This window comes from Charadrius vociferus, unplaced genomic scaffold, assembly GCF_000708025.1.
Source record: "Charadrius vociferus isolate BGI_N301 unplaced genomic scaffold, ASM70802v2 scaffold413, whole genome shotgun sequence".
Lineage (NCBI taxonomy): Eukaryota > Metazoa > Chordata > Aves > Charadriiformes > Charadriidae > Charadrius > Charadrius vociferus.
Genome location: NW_009647738.1, coordinates 574869 through 594919, shown reverse-complemented (window position 1 = coordinate 594919; position 20051 = coordinate 574869). Strand labels below are relative to the sequence as shown.

Here is a 20051-nt window from a genome sequence, read left to right as displayed (position 1 = left end):
CTCTCTCCGGCAGCCGCCTTGCCCCTGGGGTTGCCCCTCCGGCCCGGCCGGAGCAGGGCCGGCCCGACAAGCCGGGGCCAGCCCCTCTCCCCGCCGCCCCCCTCACCTCAGGAGAGCAGAGGGGGGGCAGGGGGCCGCCTGCCTCCGCCGGCGGGGGGGGGTGTGTGTGGTGTGTGTTTCACCTCTCAGGGTTTCAAGCCGGGCAGCTGCTTTAACGTCTCGCCAACGTTTTTCCTCTGCGCCGGTTCCCTCTAGTTATCTCTGCTGCCAGTCGCGCTGGTTGCCGGGGCTTTCTTCGCAATCTTAAAAGCAGGTCAGAGCTCGTAACTTTTTTTTTGGGCACAAGGGCTCGGCGACAAGGGTGCCTTGCACTCGCAGACCAGGTTATGGCAGCGCACAAAGGTTTGCTCGCCCTAACACGGTTCCTTTCTGGGATCCGAGTGACAAAACTGTGTGGTGGTCTTGTTTCTGTCAGAATCTGTTCTCACTTCCGTCTTGCAGGAGGGTGCATTGTATTACGTGCATGCCAGAGCCCGCCACAGGCTACATTAGCTGCCTTTCCACACTGCCTTCTATTTTGTCCCAGTTGGCTGGTCTCTTTAACCATACCTTTTACTGCCAAGGGTTTGATGTATCGTGGTGCCATCTCCCACTCTAAAGTCTCCTGGCAGCTTGGTTTGGTCCACTTGTAGTGATGTGATCCAGAAGTCAACGTAGCTGGAGTTTTCTCCCGTTTTTCTGCTATCCCTCCTCTTCATACTTCTAGCTGGTGTTGTTCCAAAAAGTCCTGGATTTTCTTGCCCCCTGTGGAGAAATGGGGAGAGAGGAATTGTGGTGTCTGGATGTGGAAACATTTGTTTTAGAGGCGATGACTGGATATTTTACAATGTGGTACTGTATTAAAACAAATGTTACGAAGATGTCTTATAAGAAAGTAAAGAACAGAAATCAAAACTGCAGTATTTATTGGGTGAACTGTTCATGCCTTAATGAGCTGGACAAGATTTTGATACAGGATGCCAGTATCGATCTGTACTTTGTCTTGGACGCGGCTGATGTGGAAGAGGGCCCAGGAAGACACCAGGGGCTGTATCACTGATTCTTGACAGCCAGGAACCTGACCACAACTCTGATGAAGAGAGAGGAATGCTTTTCTCCCACAACCTGCATTTGTGTTGCAGCCTGTCTTCCATTCCTAGAAATCTGCAGGCACTATGGAGGTGATAGGTAAGCATTTTTTGATCTTTATTACAAGTTGCTTTTCCATACAGCAGGGTACACCTGCTATCTTTTCGCTAGACCTTTCATTCATCCCCATCTCGGATGACAGCTAAGACTATGAGCTCTGCCCCTTGTCTCCAAGTTAGTCTCCCACTATGTGCTCGAAACAGCAATCCCATATGGTGAGAATGCAATAGCTAACCTGTCCCGTCCCCCCCCAGCCCCAATTCCCCCATCTTTCCCAGTCAAATTGCTGCCTCCAATTCCTGCTTAAAATGGTGATTCCCGATGCAGTCAGTTTGTTTGCTAGCTGCTACTTCTGTCCTGGTCTGACCTACCCTGTTGCTGTGTTACATATTTTTCTCCCAGTCCTCCCCCAGTGTGTTGATTGTAAGGTGTGCTCTTTTTAGAGGGAACACTTTGGGATACAGTTATCAAGTGCACCTTGTCAGCTGGTCAAGCAAACTGTTCCATTCATCGGCACAAATTCATTATCGTGTCGATCTTAATGGGTGTTTGCTTTCCCTTCAGTACCAACACACTGCAGCAGTAATCATCTTTCGGGTCAAAACCATATCACACAAGGCTATTAGTGAAGCTGATACTTATATTGGATGTACACTGACAATAGAACATTAATAGCACTTAACCTATGTATGTCCACAAGAAACCGAAAGCAAAATATGACATTACAGAAGGCGCCTTTCCCCTGACTTAGCAATGGCTGGTGGTGGCCTTCCAGCCATGCAAAACATCAGGTTGTGTTATTCTGATAAGGAGCAGCACTACGTACCACATAGTATTTGCTTTGCCCTTAATCTTTATATAGTTTGTCCACCTCATGGATATTGGATGCTTCTTTTGTAAAGACTGCCTGTAGTAGTGCTGATATAACCTTAGCTTAATCTCACTGGTGTTGGGAAATTGCTGTTAATTAATACTACAGCCTCTTGATTGCTGTTGGGTAGTGCAGAATGCACAGTCTAACTTGTCCCCCTGGAGGAAGCTCAGGCAGCGTAGCTATTACCCACCTCTAATGTATGTTAATCCCAAAACTGATCAGAGGAAAGGTGGGAAAAGCCATCTCTCCCCAGTGGTTGGGAAGGAACTTTAGAGATGGCATCTCAAAGGTGTGAGCTGTATTTCTTTCTGCTGTCATGAGAATAAAACAATAACTGGTTGTTACTTTTTTGCCCTATAGGAAATCTGAGGTTGCTAGACCCGCATGGCTCCTTCTGTTAACTGCTCAATGCCTGGCAAAGTGGACAGAACGAAAGTCAAAATTTTTGTCTTTGTGAAAACCTCTGAAAAACAAGAATACGTAGTCCGAGCATGGAGGGGATTGCTCAAAGGTGAAAAGCAGAGAAGCCAAGATGGAGGGCCTCTCTCCAATCAAGGAGATGGCAAAGAGCAGGCTCCCTCTCTCCAGGAAGCTAGCTAAAGAGATCTTCAGAAGAGCTAGTAAAGTCTTGCGGTGACCTAGGAAACTGCAGAACTGGCTGGGGGCTGCGGGCTGCAGAAACAGCTGTTAGAAATACTGAACGGCATTGGAAAGTGTGATCTATGAAAGCTGCTATTTGTTCTACACATCCTTCTCTTGACATCCCGCTATGTCATATCAGCTGTAAGCTTCATCAGCCCCAGGGTAGGCTTTGGAGGCAGCCTACCACTGGAACACCCTTTGCATGGCAGTGAAAGCAGCAGGGTGGGGGAACAGTGTTTTGAGCTGATGTGTGTGGGTACCACGCTGTTTGAGCCCCCAGCCCTCCTGCCTGGCACCATGAAGAAGGACTACAGCGAGCTGCTCAGCTGAAATGTTCCCTGGTACTTTAGACAGCACCCTGCCCTCTCACACTGCTGAAGCATTTAAACTCATAGAAAAATGAAGCTGGTGATGACACTTCAAGAAACTGAAGTTACTGTGCCTCTACACTGGTGGCCCCTGTTATTTTATTGACCTTTATGTGCCTGTTTAATAGATCTTCATGAGTCCCTGACCTGTGCTGGTGCACTAGCCTAAACAGTGAGCCTGTCTGCTGTGCTTCCAGGAATTCCTGAAAGTGCTTGCTGGGCAAAACAAGCCCTACACGTCAACACACCGCCTTCCACTCCTGTCCTGATCAAGCCTCTGAACAGTTGCTGATATCCCACTCAACACAATCACATCCAGTGGTCTCCTTTAAGAAGAAAACAAAACCAAAAGAACAACTAATAAAGGCAAAACAGTCCTTTGTAGCATGAAATAGAATGACTATGTGGCCTTCCAGATCAGAATGCTTTGCTACCCTTTGCAGACCATGCCAAGCAGTTAAAAGGCTGCGATAGGGCACGTGTCTAAAAGAGGCACGTGAAGGTGATTGTGTCTCTTGTAGCTGTCTGGTGCTTGCAGACATGCAGATGCTCTCTGTGACCCTTAACATTTGAGGAAAGCATTGCTTTAGCTGCCTTAAACCTTCTAACTGGCACTTGCTGTCTGTGCTTCAATTTTCCGGATGCCTGCATCGCTATAGTTTTGAAAGCTGCTCAGGCCTTATTTGTAGGGTTTTGGGTTCCCTTACACTCTAGATTTCTAATCAAGTTCTTCATCAACTTTGTAGTAGTAATAGTAGGTGGTAAAGGTAGTTCCTCAAATACACGTTGTGTTAGCTGTGCTAGCGAGTCAGGCTGTGTTAGCAGAGAATTGGGTAGGCTTGAAGATGTAATTAATTGTTGTGAACTGCTGTAAACCATGTGTTTTAGGCAAATCTAGCACAGATTTCAGGCTGGCCTTAGTGTGCATAGTGAAGGGAAGTACGTCTTTCTGGGCATCATTTTTGAACATGTATGTAAGGACAGCTGGTGGAAGTATGGATTCATTGAGTCTTGTAGTGTGGCACAGGCATGCCTACCCACAGAGCTCTTGGTAGGTGGTAGCCTTTACAACTCTTACTAAAAGTGCCTTTTCAACAGCAATGTGTGTCTCAATCACAACAGCTATTGAGCCACTGTGTCAGGATGCTCGGCCACCAACAGACTTGTAACCGTGGAGGCAGCCAGAGAGCAGGTAGCCAATCGGTCCTGAATGGGTGAGGAAGTTCTCCTCGGTCTGCCGCTGCCATGCCACTATTGTGGCCACTCCGTGCGAGTGTCCTCAGCTGCACTGTGTGAGCAACACAGGTTTTTGCCAAAAATGGTGCTGCACCATTCCGTTCTAACAAAAGTCCTTCCTGAAGCACTGTCTCGTTGTCCTCGTTTTCCTATTTGTTTCTGTCCACTCGATGCCTCTGTAGGGAAGGGTGAAGGAAGTTGTGGTTGTTGCAATAGCTTCAGTCAAAACTTGTTGGTAACACAGCTGTTGGCTTGCAAAATGCCGCTCTCCATTGGTGAAACATCCAAATATGCTCGTGCAAACTGCTTTGTATGTCTGCCTCTCAGCATTGTAATGTAATGTACCTAAAGTTTTGGGAGGAGTTTGAAAATAATGCTTATTTGTGCTCTCTCCTTCCCCTCTGCCCCCTCAGAAAACAAAAGAGGGGATCAAGTATGTGAAAGACTTATGAGGTGCTCTAGGTTTTGGTCTGTCTGGCTTCTTCTGGCTGTCCTGTCATGCTTTGGGGGAGCAGCAGTACTCTCTGCAGCGGAGACTGTGGAGTATCCAGCTAAAGGGAATTTCTTTGGAGCAAATAGCTCCTCCCCTTTCTGTTTTTCTTGCATGGAAACATGTATTACACAGAAGTAGAAGTGGGATGTTCACTTGAATGTGGCTTTTAAACATTGGTTACTTCAAAATTAGGTGCTTGGTATTCTTATTTGCTTTGAAGTATATCTTCCAACATCAATGAACTCTGAGCTCAGACAAATAACCTTGTGCAGAGTCACAAGGAAATAGCTGTCAGCGAAGTTGGTTTAAAAAAAAAACCAAACAAAAAAACCAAAACAAACCACCAGAAAAGCTCTTGAAAAAGAGCTTCCTTTTTCAATAAACCACACTGATTGATTGTCCTTATAACTGAAGCTGCTTGTGAAATTATTTGCTTGATGTCTGCCAATTGGATATTTAATCTTTTTTTCCAGCTGGTGATGGTGAGTCCAACTTCAGAGCAGTATGACAGTTTGCTGCGGCAGATGTCAGAGAGAATTGATGAGGGCTGTGGGGAGACCATTTATGTCATTGGTCAAGGATCAGGTGAGTATAGCTTCCTGAGGAAAACAGCAAAAAATGTTAGAATTATAAGAAAAACCTAGTTCATCTAACTGGACTGCTGCTGAAGGTAGTACTTACTTCTCCAGAATAACTTGGAAACCTCCATGACGTATAGCAGAACATGTGGGACAGATTCTTTTATTTTATTCCTGCCAGCAACTGTCTCATGTAGTGGAGCTAAACGTATTTTTTATATAAAATCATACAAGTTCTTTTTGGAAATAAAGCATAAGTTGTATGGGCACACCAGGAGAAGACAAAGGATCTGAAATTACAGTAACGGTTTTAGTACAGACAGCCTCAATGTTTGATGGAGGTCTTGTTCTCTCTGGTTTTGTTTACTTCTCCATTGTAAATAACAATATTCTTACCCCGCAGGAATGTATTGGAGATACTTCAGATAGCCAAATACATGCTGCTGACTTTCTTTCTTTGTGTGTGTCTGTACTACGGAGAGAAAGGTTTTTCCTTTTCTCAGCATGAGGCTTTTATTGTCGCATTAACTCAGGTGTGACTGCAGTCATTTGCCTTTGCAGATTTTAGCAGTTAGCATGGATTACATTTTTGTTCTTTTTCACAATTTGAATATTTGCATCTGATACTGGTAAAATAATATTGACCATGGCCTTGCTTTGAAATTGAAATTCCTTTTCGGAATGCAAAAAAAAAAATAATCTATGGCTATCATAAGGCTAAAGGCTTGTTTCAAACATATTATATATCTGCTGGATATCAAGTTGTTATGATCAGACATTCTACTAGTTACTGTGTTTGAGGAAGAATGCAAACCCCTGGTCATCAGTGCCAGGGTTGGCTGAGATAATGGAGGGAGATAGTTGTGTTACCTCAGAACTGTGTGCTTTTTGGGTTTCCTTGGTGTCTTGCAAAGCAGCCAACACAGAAGAGAAGCCAGGATTAGATGGCCATTGGTCATGCAGCCAAGATCACAGGGATAATGCTTTTGCGTCCAAGCGAGCTTCCCACATGTAGTCTGAACTCTTGGCGTTTGGGATAACCACATCTGCAGCGGAGACCTAGCTAGTCAGGCTAGTAACTGCTTTCTGCTCTAGGATACCTTGTGAGGGTGTTAACTGGTGATTTTTGCAACGATATGCTTAGAAGTAGGCATTTGTTTCTTAAAATGAGAGCTAAAACTTCTGACTTCATTTTGGGTTGCTGCATAGTCAAGGAAGATGAGGATCTTTTCTGTAAATTTGAAACAATAGCCAACAGGAAAAAAAAGTCTTGATATCCCTGCCACCATCCCTCCTTCTCATTCACTTGGAGTGTCTATGATTTTGATCATCATGGATACCCAACGCGGATGGCTGAGAAGCGAGTGAAGACTTCTGCTTCACCAGTAGCGACCCCTCCCTTCCTCCCTTGGCTCTACCCTCTCCTGTCCCCAACTTCTCATTCCCTGTCTATGACCCAATACCCCAGGCCCTGGTGCTTTTTGATTTCCCCACCGCCTCAACAGCTTCTCAGCCAGCTTATGAGCTAGGGTGGAAGTCACCCAGCAACTCTACTTGTTGTAGAGCCGTGCCATAGTTAAAATGCTGATTAGTTCGTGCAAACTGCAGTTACTGCTTACCAGCTGATGAGTCAGCTGTGCATGTGAATGCGCACACAGCGATAGCTTTGGTCATCCAGGTGCTATGTGGCTCTCCACCTTTGTTTGTTGGTTGTTTTTTGTTTTTTTTTTAACCCACACAGGAGATTCTGGCCTGAAATCTGCGCAGCTTCGCAGCAGCTGGGTTAAGAGAGCAGCTGAGGGCTGTGGTGGCCTTTAAACAGTCTAGATGGTTGCCACTGGCTTGCTCTGACTGTCAGCTCTTTGCTTGGGTGGGCTGTTCAGGGGCAGCAGTGCCTCCTTGGGTTTTTTTGGCCTCACACGCTGTCAGCATTTCTTTAAATTGCCAGGACGAAAGCAATGAGACATGCCAAAAACATTGTTTTAACTGGAGTACGTGGGGGCTAAAGAAATTGCTGGGCAGGCCAGAGTTGCAGAAAATGTACACTTGGGATGAGGTTTTATAAAATAAGCTGATTGTTTAAATTGGTCCCACATTCACTGGTTAATTGTGGTGATATTTCAGTCTGAGCTTTCCTTTTGTTAATGCTTTTCCCTTTATTGCAATGCAAGAGGAGATGTTTTATCTAACTGAAGGAAATTGCACGCAAAGTACCTTCAGCCTGCGAAGTAAGGGAATTAGATAGAAATGTGTCTTTCTTGCCAATCCCTGAGTATTTGCTTGTAGCAATTGTGAAGAAAACTCCTGTAGATGAAAGATGGTGCTTTTCTAGTATCTTTTAAGACTTAGAGTGAAGACCATCCCTTTTTATTGTGGGCAAAGGGTGCCTGTTCTGTTCACATGGCCGACACCTCCAGTCTACATATAAATCCCGATTGGTGTGAAAGTCCCCGGCAGAATGACACTGCTGCTGACCGTTGCAAGGTGGTGCTCACTGACTGCCCTTTGTCTCCTCAACATCACACTAGACGGGACTGAATACGGTCTGAGCGAGGCGGACATGGAAGCATCCTATGCCACGTTGAAGAGCATGGCAGAGCAGATCGAGGCAGACGTGATCCTCCTGCGGGAGCACCAGGAGGCGGGGGGCAAGGTGCGCGACTACCTCGTACGGAAACGTGTGGGTGACAACGACTTCCTGGAGGTCAGGTGAGGAGCCGGGTGGAGACAGGGTTAGTCAGCAGCCCAGCTGCATTTTTAGCCTGTGAGCAGTCGGTGATGCTGAGCCAGCAACGCTGTTTCGAGTCTGGGTGTTGCAGCTGCCCAACAAAGGGAATGGAGCTTGGCCACTCCTTGCTAATGAAATTGCCTTTTTGTTGTTGTTGCTGTCTCTTTTGTGAACAAACTGTTTGTGGAGATTTGCCTGCGTTTAGCTGAGGGCTGTTGCTCTCTGGGTGACAGCTTCACAGTTTGGGGATCTTTTGTGGAATTCCAGTGGGGAGTCACATACACGCGCAGATATAGACACACGTGCACATATGCATGCTGCTGGAATACAGTACTTTTGACTAAGGGTTCGATGCTATTCCAAAACTGTGATGATCCAAGTCACCTTTTAATGGACATCTAATAGCTTGTGTAGCATGACTTGAGAGTCTGCCCAGACCTGGATGGAATGGATTTCCAGCGTTTGCCAACAGCCGTAATACCCACCTTTATCAGACACAAGGAAGGAGATTGCTGTAGGAGAGGGTTTTCCCCTAAAACATTTAATTGTTCTTTGAGCTTTTCCTTTTCTGGGAACAGCGATTTAAATTTCTGTGCTCTCCCTAGCACCTGGTGCTACTGCAACAGACAAATAGGAAGAAGGCAGAGGTATTCTACACCAAGTTGGGATTTAGACTTTCTTTTGAATTGCCATATGTATGCGTTGGATTGCAGAGACTTGGAGTTGGACAATAAACATTTTGTATAGCATCAAGCAATGTTGAGTTCAGCTGTCTCTGTTTAGGGTACCGGTGACATGTTTCCACAGTCTGGGATCTCCGCTGTTAACTAATAACTGTGAAATAATCTCTGCTCTGCTTGTGAAGGTCTAACATTCTTGAATCTCTCTTTGAAGGTTAGGCAGAAAAAGCTAGTTATTTGCAGGAACAGTGGTGTTTGTTTTTTTTTTTTTTTTATTGCTTGTTTGTTTCTTCAGGTATTGGATTTTACCAGATTCCTTTTTCCTTTTCCCCTCCAGGGTAGCAGTGGTTGGCAATGTGGATGCAGGGAAGAGCACATTGCTAGGTGTCTTGACACATGGCGAACTAGACAATGGCAGAGGCTTTGCTCGGCAAAAGCTCTTCCGCCATAAGCATGAGATTGAGTCAGGCCGCACCAGCAGTGTGGGCAATGACATTCTGGGCTTCGACAGTGAGGGCAACGTGGTGAACAAGCCTGACAGCCACGGTGGCAGCTTGGAATGGACAAAGATCTGTGAGAAATCCACCAAGGTCATTACTTTCATTGACCTGGCTGGTCACGAAAAGTACCTGAAAACCACCGTCTTTGGCATGACCGGCCATTTACCTGACTTCTGCATGCTTATGGTAGGTAGCAAGAAAGATGTATGGTACCAGCATGAGCGAGGCTGTTCACAGCTTTAACAGCCTCAACTTCTTTCCTACTGCCAAGTGCCTATGGTGTTGTGGAGGGGAGGCAGCATCTCCCAGAGGTGGAGAGCAGCAACCACTGTGGATATCTAGCCAGGGCTCTGAGGCAAGTGCCCCAGGACTGTCAGACTCAGGTGGGCCCAAGGTGTCTGGTTCTTGAAAACTGAAAGATTTGTAAACTCCAGAATACCTTGCTAAAATTGAGGAGCAATGAGTCCTTAGCCAGTGTCCAACAGCATTTGAAATGGGCTGGGTCTGCTCATACAGTCCCAGTGATGCATCTACAACCTAATCACAGCCTATTGCATGTCTGACACAAGACCTTCTCTGAAACCCAGTTCACTGCAGGACGAACGTTTACATTGCCATGTCTTGTATCCCTGGTGTAGGTTGGCAGTAACGCTGGGATTGTTGGAATGACCAAGGAGCATTTGGGCCTGGCGCTTGCACTTAACGTTCCCGTCTTTGTTGTGGTGACCAAGATCGACATGTGTCCTGCCAACATCCTGCAAGGTGAGTCTTACAAGCTCTCTCCCGGGCTGTTTCTTACCTCTGTGTGTGCTGTTGTCCTCTGCTTGGGTTGAGGAATTACTGCTGGAGGAAAGCTGCCTTCTCTGGTTTTGAGTGCATTTTAAATACCTTCCAGAAATCTATCCTTTTTCCTTGCCCATTTTGCAGGCAGTTCACTCGTAGTCACCTTTTCAAAATTACCCGAGTTGGGGGACTCAGCTGGGAAACCTGAAAGTGTTTGCTACAGGGTTTTGCTTAACTGAGCTCTAAGGGGAGAAGGTTATGGTTGTTGTGGCTTCATGTTCTCTCTGGGTATTTAAACCTGGAGGGAAAGCCTGGAAGTTCTCTTGAAAGCTGCTTTCCTTCTTGCCCACAGTTTGGGTATGATCTTAAGCTGTGATCAAGCTTGTTCTCTGGCAGCCGTTCGGTGAAGGGGCAGCTGATTGTTACATCCTGCTCACCTGGGCATTTCTCAGATACGCTGGCACAACTACAGCAGCTCCTTCCTCTGAACAACCAACCAACACTTAATAAATCATGGTTCAAAGCAGCTGCGTATGTGGGCTGTGGTAGCAGGACTGCACCGGACACAAGTGGGGATGGCAATGAGCAGCAGGGGCTAGTGACTTCTTTGCTCAGCTGCAGTTAAAGCAGCACCTCTAACCCCAGCAGTGACCCTTTAACCTGTGCTTGACATTTTTTCAGGCTGTGACCAACTCTCACCTTTAAAATTTTCTTGATGCATTTCTCACACCTTCAGGAACATGCTGTGGTTAATTGGAGCAATGCTTTTTTTTTTTTTGATAAGCAGTCCCGAGAATCAGGAAAATGAATGCTCCCGGTACTGCCTGTGGTTAGTTTGTTATTGTAAAAATCCTGAATACGTTTCAGGTAAACAGACGCATGTAATCAAAAGATAATGTAAATATCTCTATAATAGATGTTTGGGAAATAAAGGTAAGACCCGACCATAAGATAATAACTGGGAAGGAAGGAGAACATTTGGCTCAGGTTCAGGAGAGAAGAGCTGCTCTTGGGAGAAGCCACTCCTGTGTCATGTTCTGTTTAAATTAAATAGACACAAGATTTGGCTCAAGTGTATCTGTGAAGAGCAGATGGCATGATTAGATGTTTGTGTTTCTGTATCCAAAACATTACTTTCCCATAGGCAATCATTTGTTCACAAAAAACATCTAATTGGATGACAATTGTAGAATATAAATGATTTGCTCTTTTAAGCCCTTAATAGCCTTTTATTTCCCCCCTCATTTATTAAAAGGTGCTTTGCAGGAGGCTGATGCTAGTGCATCAGGTAATGCCCCTGCTGGCTGATAGATATGAGGCTTAGAAAATAACTTAAAAAGAGACAAGAGATCAAAGTTGGAAGCCATGAGATTTGTCCCAAAATATTTATTTCTGGATCTTGTCCACCTACACTGTCCTAGTCTGTGAGGGTGGTCTTTACCTCTTTCATGCTTCTTCTGACCTTCTAGGGCAGGTTGATTGCTAGGCAAAGTGTGTTGAGGTTTGTTTGGTCAAAATTGATTTCTAATTCATGTATTCTCAAATATATCTGTTCCTGAGTGCTGCTGGTTTTCATTAAATTCAGTATGAAAGATCCTTTATAGTACTAGGAAATACCTTGTAACTGCTTCAAGCTACTTAACAGACAGCTATAAAATCTGTACTTCACAGTATTGCACTTGCAGATGCGAATATGTATGTCTGTTCATGTATGGTGTCACTTGGCAGCAAGCTAACTGGCATGAAATGGAAGATGGAATGGCTCCTAAGTCCCTCCTGGGCTGCAGCAAACTCATAGTCTCACTCACGTACCTTTAGCCATCTTCTCCTGTCTGTTTGTGGCAAGAGCACCCGTCTCCCTTCAGGGGGAGACCCCACAAAAGCGATTTGTAAAAGACGGGAGATGCTGCCCTAACAATATTCATTTCACCCTTTAAGAAACCCTGAAGCTGTTACAGCGACTGCTGAAGTCCCCAGGGTGCAGGAAGATTCCCGTGCTGGTTCAGAGCAAGGATGATGTCATTGTAACAGCCTCCAACTTCAGCTCAGAGAGGTAACGGGAGTAGAGGAGAGTCGTTTCTCTTTCAATCCTATTTGGAGACTGGGTGAGAAGATTCAGAAAGAGAATCCCATTGTCTAGATGTGTGAAGGTTGCATCTGCCATGTGGTGTGTTGATTCCATAAGAATGTGTTGATTCTGAGATTGACCTGCTTGCGGTCCCCTCTGTGAGGCAGAAATGAGAGGCTGCTTCTGGGCAGCCTACAGAAGATGCAGGGTATTCGGCTTCCTTCAGTCCTGGAACCTTCCACCTGTTCCTGAATGTCATTAGAAGGCAGAGGCAACGTTGCAGGTTTTCAAACATGGGGTGTTGTGCATCTGACTGCTTGCCAGGCTCTCCCTTCCTAGCACTCTGTATTGAATTCAGTCCCAAGATTTTGGATGTCTTGAACTAACTCCATTTTCGTTTACAGGATGTGCCCGATTTTCCAGATTTCAAATGTCACTGGGGAGAACCTAGATTTGCTGAAGATGTTTCTTAATCTCTTGTCTCCACGGACCAGTTACAGGGAAGAAGAGCCAGCAGAATTCCAGATAGATGATACTTACTCTGTCCCGGTAAGGGGCCTGGTATTTCGAGAATTTTCTGCTCCCTCTCTCAGGTTGAAGAAGGCATCTTCCTTAGAGAGGGCAGTTCTAAAGCTCTTCTGCTAGCGTGGCTGAGTGACCCCAATTACTGTTTTTTCTTTGTTGGCATAGGGCGTAGGAACAGTTGTGTCTGGGACGACACTGAGGGGCCTAATCAAGCTAAATGACACCCTGCTGCTGGGGCCAGATCCCCTTGGCAACTTCCTACCTATTGCTGTCAAGTCCATCCACCGCAAGAGAATGCCCGTCAAAGAAGTGCGGGGAGGCCAGACTGCCTCCTTTGCTTTGAAAAAGGTGAGATGATCTCCTCTAGACCCTCAGAACAGGAACCACCCTCCTAATTTTAGAGCGCTCTTGGATTTCAGCCGCAATCAGACTGCTTCTGCAAACCTCAGCTGCCTTATTTCACAGCCCGTTAGAAATCCCATAGAACCTCTGTGGGTCCCGTGTCCCAGCTGCTCCAGTTGACAGCTGCCTGGTAAAAGCAGTGGGACCCAAGATAATGAGGAGTAGCGTTGGAGGTGTGTTACAAAACAGAGGCGTTGCAAGAAAAGTTTCCTCTTGTGGTCCAACTGCATTAGTGGCCTGAGCAGGGTATTTACACCCTCCACTTTATTCCTCTCAACTTGTAGGGCCATTATTTGAGGTTTAAAAATCAGCAAAATTTCATGTGATTCCTCTGGTGAAAAGTTTCCATCAATAGAAGCTGCACTGATTTTAAGGAGATATAGATTAAGCTCTACCAAACTTCATGTCTTCAGTCTTATCATTTTGTGTTAACAGACATCATGCTTTTGGAGAGATCATCTGCTTGGGTAATGTGCAACCAGGATGTATGTTTTGCTTTTAAAGGATCAGTGAGTTAAAACTTCTGCGTCCAGTATTCCCAGCTCTCTAACTAAAGCTTCCTCAGAAACTTCAGCTGAACTTGGTTTTTGCAGCCTTTGCATAACATCATTACATACTGCTAAACAGCTCTGGCTTTGCCTTTTGGTGAGCATGAGTTAATATTTGTGAAATCCCTTAGGATCCTTCTGGATGCAGTCAGCCAGAGAAGCATATTTCTTCCCTGGAGAATCATGCTAAGATTTTTTGTGTCTCTGCTTTTCAGATAAAGCGTTCTTCCATCCGGAAAGGCATGGTAATGGTGTCACCCCGCCTGAATCCACAAGCATCGTGGGAGTTTGAAGCAGAGATTCTGGTGCTCCATCACCCCACCACCATCAGTCCACGATATCAGGCCATGGGTATGTGTCTCAGCGTTGTCTCATCTTTGTTTCCCAGTGGTAACAGTTTATATCAGCTCTAGCCCGAGACCATTTTTCTCCTGATGGTTCTGTCAGCCTGAATATAAGCCATGGTTCCTGGTTTGACCTTTCCCAGCAATGCAATAGAGAGAGGGGAGGGAGCTGACAGAGGAGAATGGCGAAGGCTGCAGGTAAAAAGGAGTTGTGTGACTCCAAGTGTACTTGGAGCTTGCCTGAGCCAGATCTCCATGGTGCAAAGATTCTTCAGCTTCAGATGCTGACTGAGAGACTCATTTTAGGTCCTGCCCTCTAGCCTGGCTGGTTGGCATGTAGGATTCCATTGAGGATGTCTCAGCAAAGTCTCTGTTCGAAGGCAACTGTTCGAGCTTGTATGTGGGATTTTTTTTGAGGACTGAAAAAAGGCAGCCATGTGATCCATATAGTCTGTGGTACACAGTAGATTTTTGCATTCCAAACTCCGCGCTGTTAGCTGTAGGGTAGCGAGAGCTGCCTTAGATGTCTGAAGCTTATTCCACTAATGGCACTGGCTGTTGAAAGCCTTTGTGCATTACATTCACAGTGCATTGTGGTAGCATCCGTCAGACGGCCACGATTCTCAGCATGGACAAGGACTGCCTGCGGACGGGGGACAAAGCCACAGTGCACTTTCGCTTCATCAAAACCCCGGAATATTTACATATAGACCAGCGTCTGGTCTTCCGTGAAGGCCGCACCAAAGCTGTGGGTACCATCACTAAGGTAAAGGCTGAAGAGTCCGACTTTTTTTTGCCCATTAGCTACTTTTGGCACTGAGAAGGCAGCAGGGGAATCCAGGTGGCTCTGGAAAATTGAGGGAAGAGGCCGTCCTTTGATCACAAACGTCAGCCCTGACATAGGTCGCAGTTGACCAATGTGCTTTGTTGTGTGGTGGGTCTTACCTGGTGTGAATGAGGGAATGTGAAGCTGGGGGTGAGCCAGATGACTCTGGTTCATACAGCTTAGTCTCTGACGGCTCATAGCTGGTCCCTTTGAGTCATATTGAGGAGGGCTGAGTATTGCCTCAGATGAGTGGGCCTTTCCACCCTGTAAGGGTTCTTGAGGGCAGCTCAGGGGCCTAGATTTCTTTGAACAGCAGCTGCTGCTGTATTCTTCTCCCTATAGCTATTGGTATCAATTCTCTCAGAGCTTTTTCTTAAAAAGCAGCGTTGAACCTTGCCATATTGGCCTCGCTATTTTAATGCTGATTTTGGCCTCTCCGTTTGTAATTCGCAGTTACTCCAGACCACCAATAACTCACCAATGAACTCCAAGCCACAGCAGATCAAGATGCAGTCAACAAAGAAGGGAGCTGTTACGAAACGAGAGGATGGTGTTCCCCCAGCTGGGACGGCAGCTGGAGGCCCACCAGCCGGGGACGAGGCCCCCTCAACAGCCGCAGTGCCACTGACACCTACTGCCCTGCAACCATTGGTAAGTGAGGAAAATACCATGTCTGTCCTAGCTGTTTGCATCCTGGTTTCATCTGTTGGAGGAAAGGCACTCTAAAGCATAAGCGTTATCCCCTCATACTCTTGAACTCACTTTGGGACTCAATGTGCAATAGAAACACATAGAAATATAGTAGTCTCACAGCAGAAATCAGAATTCTCTGATGACTGGATGACTCCTTGTGGCTGACCTTTCAGCAGCTAGCAGCTTAGGGTCCTGGGACAATTTGAGTTGGACTTCAGGAAGTATCTAATCTAACCTCCTCCTCTAAGTAGGATTAGCTGTGAGGTCAGACCAGGTTGCTCAGGGTTTTATCCAGTCATGTCTTGAAAAGCTCCAAGGAGGAAGACTGCACAACCTCCCTTGGCATCGTGTTTCGCTACTTGACTGTGCTTACAGTGAAGAAGCATCTCCATATAACCAGTAGCTGAACTAGTGAAGCATCTAACAACCAGTCACAGAATGGGTCTCTGCTCTCTGAATGAGAGGTAGAACATCCCTACACTAGAGAAATTACAACCTAAATAGTAGTATCAGACACAGGTCGTCTGCTCTGTCAAGGAGAGAGGATGGAGATTTCCAAGGAGGAGGAAAGACTTACCTTTTTCGAGAGAAATTTATCCAGGTTGTTTTGTTGGTTAGGACTTCTCAGCTCGGCTTGTCCGAGGATACCTAGCCTTTCTGGCCCGAAAGGAATGGAAACTCAATTCTAACTGCAGGCTCTGGGAGCTATTTATCAGCTTTATTACACGGATCTTCTCCTTTTAGTGTACTCATCTAGTAAACAAAAGGTTCAGGAGCTGACTCTGTGACAGGACCTGGTCAGTGTTCCCCCTCTTAATTTTAGCTATCTTAGTTGTCATTGGTCAAATCTCACCCTCTTGAGCCAGGCTGGCTGCTGAAAGAGGGCCCTCTGGCAGGGGTCGTCTCCCTTTGCATGTGCCTGTGGCTTCTTACAGATACGCTGTCTCCTCCTTGTCTTGTAGCATCACTGTGGTTGTAAGTAGTTCTCCGAGCTTGCTCCTTGTTTCGTCCCTCCCCCTGAGAGTCTGTGTTGCTTTTGTTCTTGCTTACCTCTGCCTCTTTCTCCTTGCTGCTTCCCCTCAGCCTGCACTGGACGAAGAGCCCCACATCCGTGAGGGCAATAAGGTATTTGGCTGCTTTAAAAGAGTGGTGGGCTTGTTGGCCTGAGGCTGGAAACAGAGTTAGCAAGAGAGCCCTGGTAGGGGGGTGGGGGGCTCTCCTTGCATTCTGCTCAAAGCCAAGGGAGCCTGAGGCCTTGATTTCCCAGATGCTGAGTCCCACAGGACCTACTGACTCTTATGGAAGTGAAGCATTCAGAAAATTGGGAAATCAGGTCCTCCCCAGCTTGAAGGGCTGAACTTCATGGTGTATCTGTATCTCCTCCTTCCTTCATGGTGTGTCTGTCTGTCTGCCTTATCTCCTTCCTGCGGTGGCAGGAAGCTGATCGGTCACAACTGCCCTCCTGCTGTCTGGACATGTGTGTAATCCATCTGAGCTCCTGCTGTGTTGATACTCTGATTCGGAGGTCGCTGCGCACTAAAGTGTATCTTCTTGTTTTTCAGTCAAAAGTCGGAGGAGGAGGCCGGCGACGTGGGGGTCAGCGCCATAAAGTGAAGTCTCAGGGAGCCTGTGTGACTCCTGCCAGTGGCTGCTGAATTTCTTACTCCTCCTCCCTCTGAGGAATTCCTCCCCTTCCCTTCATTTGTTATCCAAAAGATCCAGAGCAGCTTAAACCAAAACCCATCCCAGCTGATTGGCTGCAGAGGAATCGTCCCTCCTCCCTGAAGGAAGCAATGGAGAGGAGCATGATTTGTAAGCTAATGAAGGTGATAAGACACACAGAACTGAGTAACTGACACCTTCCTCCTCCCCCTATCGACACATTTTTGTACATCATGGGCTTAGTTTTTATTCTTATTAGTTTTTATTATATTTTGTGTGCATGAAGATGAGAGGAGAGTCTGGATAGAACTGCGAAGAGCCAGTTAGCTGCCTCCCTCCTCCCTCACCCCGTTCTGTCCACAGGACTTGCTGCTCTCCTCCTGTTTGCTGTCTCAGATCCAGGGGTTATCAAACGCCTGAAATGTCAGACTTGAAAAGGTTAAACCATGTTGCTTAGGGTGGCTCCATAGGGCATTGTTTCCTCACCACTGTGGCCCCGTGCCAAATATGTTTCTGGATTCCCTCCATCATAAACTATTTCTAAGTGGGTTTAATTTAATGGTGTAGTGACCAAAGTTTGAAGGAGATGGTAAGAAATATCTTTATTTGGAGGTTTGAGAAGGAAGCAAATTGGAAAGCAGTCCTTGGTGTTGAGGAATCCTGTACTAAATACCCTTCTCAAATACGTTGATAGCACTTAAGATTTTAATTAGAGACAGAATATAAACGGGCAGTCATTTGCCCATCCTGTTCCCCTTCCCGTCGTGCTGCTTTTCCTATTGTTTGTTCAGTGCACATTGGAGCAAATCTAAGCCGGTTCTCAAGGCTGCGGCAGCTCAATTGACAGTATTAAGAATATAGTGCAGGAACACTCGGTCCATCCCTTGAGCCAGAGAAAGCCTTCTCACCTCGATGGACAGAGATCACAGGTGGGAATATACCTTTGGAACAGAGACACCAGGAAAACATGACTTTCCCTTGACTTTGTTTACTCTAAGATTTCCCAAATCTTTTCTGGAACTCACTTTGCCGTGGCAGAGGTATGATTTGTCTTCTCCCCTCTTGGCTGAAGAGGGCAATAATGAATTGGTACCAAACTTACAGAAGTGCTTTCAGGTTTGGAAGTACGTGGTAATTTTTCTGACTTTCACTTCTTCTTTTTAAGACTGTAATTTTTTTTTTTAATGGCAAATTCTGGCTTCTGCAGGAAGGACCTGCAAAGACAGTCTATGAATCAGCTTTATTGTTATCATGTGTTTTTTAACCCCCGGTTGCGCAAGTGATCAGTTCCCTGCGTATTTTGATCTCTTCTTCTAACCCTGTCTCTTCGCTTTGCTCCCATGAGGACAGGAGTTATCCTCTGCCAGCTTGTGGTGAGCTGTGGGAGCGTGGTAGCATTTTGAGGGAGGAGGCGGCATCCTCAGCAAATCGTTGCTCTCCCCAGCAGGTGCGGTCAGCCTCGGTTTCTTTGAGGGCTTCCTCCTCCAATGAAGGACTTTTATTTTAATTAGAGGGAGACTGAAAGGTTTCTGTCCCTCCTTAGCGGGTTGTTCCTGTTCCTCACTCTGTGGAGTTCATTCCAGTTCACCTTGGGATTCGAGGGAGGCTTTCAAGCCGAGTGAGTGACAGCAGGCTTGGGGGGGGTAAAGAGCGCATCTCCTGATGCCGGCACCAGCACTCCAAGAGCATTAAGCGGCGTCGGAGAGGTGAGGAACGTGGTTTGGAGATGAGGTTACTTTGCCTTAGAGACTGCAGTGGCCTAAGTGTGGGTGGAAGCGGGGAGGTGAGACAGTCCTTTCCAAGCTATGTGCCTAAATACCAGCACTTCCCTGGCGAGGGAGGAACTATAGGCGGCTACAACACTAATAGCACCCGCATTGTGAGGGGGTGTGAAGTGTGGCTAAGCAGGGCACGAGGGCCTGGTTCATTTGTCTTCTGGCCCTGTAGCAGCATCAAACTGCATCTGATTTCACTGCCCTCTGCTTCCCAGGGGATCAGGGAGCTCCAGGCGGTTTTCTTTTTCTCCATTCCTTGTGCTCCAAATGAAGGAGACTGCCGAGACTGGAAGAGGGTTTACTTCAGTTTGTGCAAAGGAGGTGGTGTGATCTCTCTTTTGTGACCAGCATTCAAAGATCACTCAGGCTGGTGTGATCTATAAAATAAATTTTAAAAAAGTTTGTTCCAAGTTAAAAGTATGTCTTGTTGCTTTTTCGTCCTGCTGGAAAACCAGCAGTCGCTGCTTTAACGCCGAAAGCTGGACCAAGTGGGTTTGCCTGGCACCGTGCTCCTTTGCTGGCTACGAGAGGAGGCTGTGTTTGGCATGCCGGGCAGGGGAGGGCATGCCATGCCGCAGGAGAGCTGCTGCGGACCCTCTGCCCAAGATTTAGTGCTTCTCAGTGGCAGAGTGGTGAAATGAGAACGCTTGCATGGTGTGAGCTATGCTGTGGGAGATGCGTACGTTTGTGTGTGTGTGTGTGAAGAGCTGCTATAGCAAATCACTTGGGTCCAAATCCCGTCAGAGACACTTTGCTAGAGGATGCAGTTTCAGCACAGCGCTACTGCTTGTGCTTCCCCGGGGCCCTTGCAGCGATTTGCACCTCACCTGCTTCTATAAATACAGCGGGACTCTCCAGGGCTTGGAATGGGCCTTTTCCTGCCTCCTTGGGTTCCAAAGGCTTTTCCTGCCCTGCACACCCCTTTTCTAACACAGGTAAGTGTTGGGCAGGGAGCTGGTGGTAGATGGAGCATAGGGCCACCAGCCCCTCTACTATGGACACCTGCAGGAACTGGAGATGCTGCTGGAGGTGCACTCATCCCTCTGCTCATGGCTATGGCTGTACGTCAGCCCTTGGGCCTGAGCACCTGATACCCCATCCCTTCCCATCTCTTGTCCAATTTCCTTTCTACTTGTTC

The 20051-nt window shown here is 46.7% G+C and overlaps 1 protein-coding gene across 1 annotated transcript; it reads left to right on the top strand.

Annotated features, from left to right (window-relative positions):
• Positions 1-5265: 5265 nt before the first annotated feature.
• GTPBP1 (GTP binding protein 1) lies at positions 5266-17709 on the top strand. The gene is made up of 11 exons (XM_009881825.1): positions 5266-5386; positions 7908-8088; positions 9125-9473; positions 9926-10049; positions 12009-12123; positions 12543-12687; positions 12829-13011; positions 13829-13964; positions 14545-14723; positions 15237-15434; positions 17039-17709. Exons 1-11 carry the CDS (start codon positions 5281-5283, stop codon positions 17129-17131), a joined length of 1809 nt encoding a protein of 602 aa, XP_009880127.1. The 5' UTR covers positions 5266-5280; the 3' UTR covers positions 17132-17709.
• The last annotated feature ends 2342 nt before the right edge of the window (positions 17710-20051 follow it).

What these genes read in the sequence shown, in the direction of transcription:
- GTPBP1 (XM_009881825.1), top strand. Translation starts at nt 5,281, where the DNA reads ATGGTGAGTCCAACTTCAGAGCAGTATGACAGTTTGCTGCGGCAGATG. An exon ending in TGTCATTGGTCAAGGATCAG is followed by an intron (nt 5,387 to 7,907) that starts GTGAGTATAGCT and finishes ACATCACACTAG; the next exon opens with ACGGGACTGAATACGGTCTG. An exon ending in CTGACTTCTGCATGCTTATG is followed by an intron (nt 9,474 to 9,925) that starts GTAGGTAGCAAG and finishes TCCCTGGTGTAG; the next exon opens with GTTGGCAGTAACGCTGGGAT.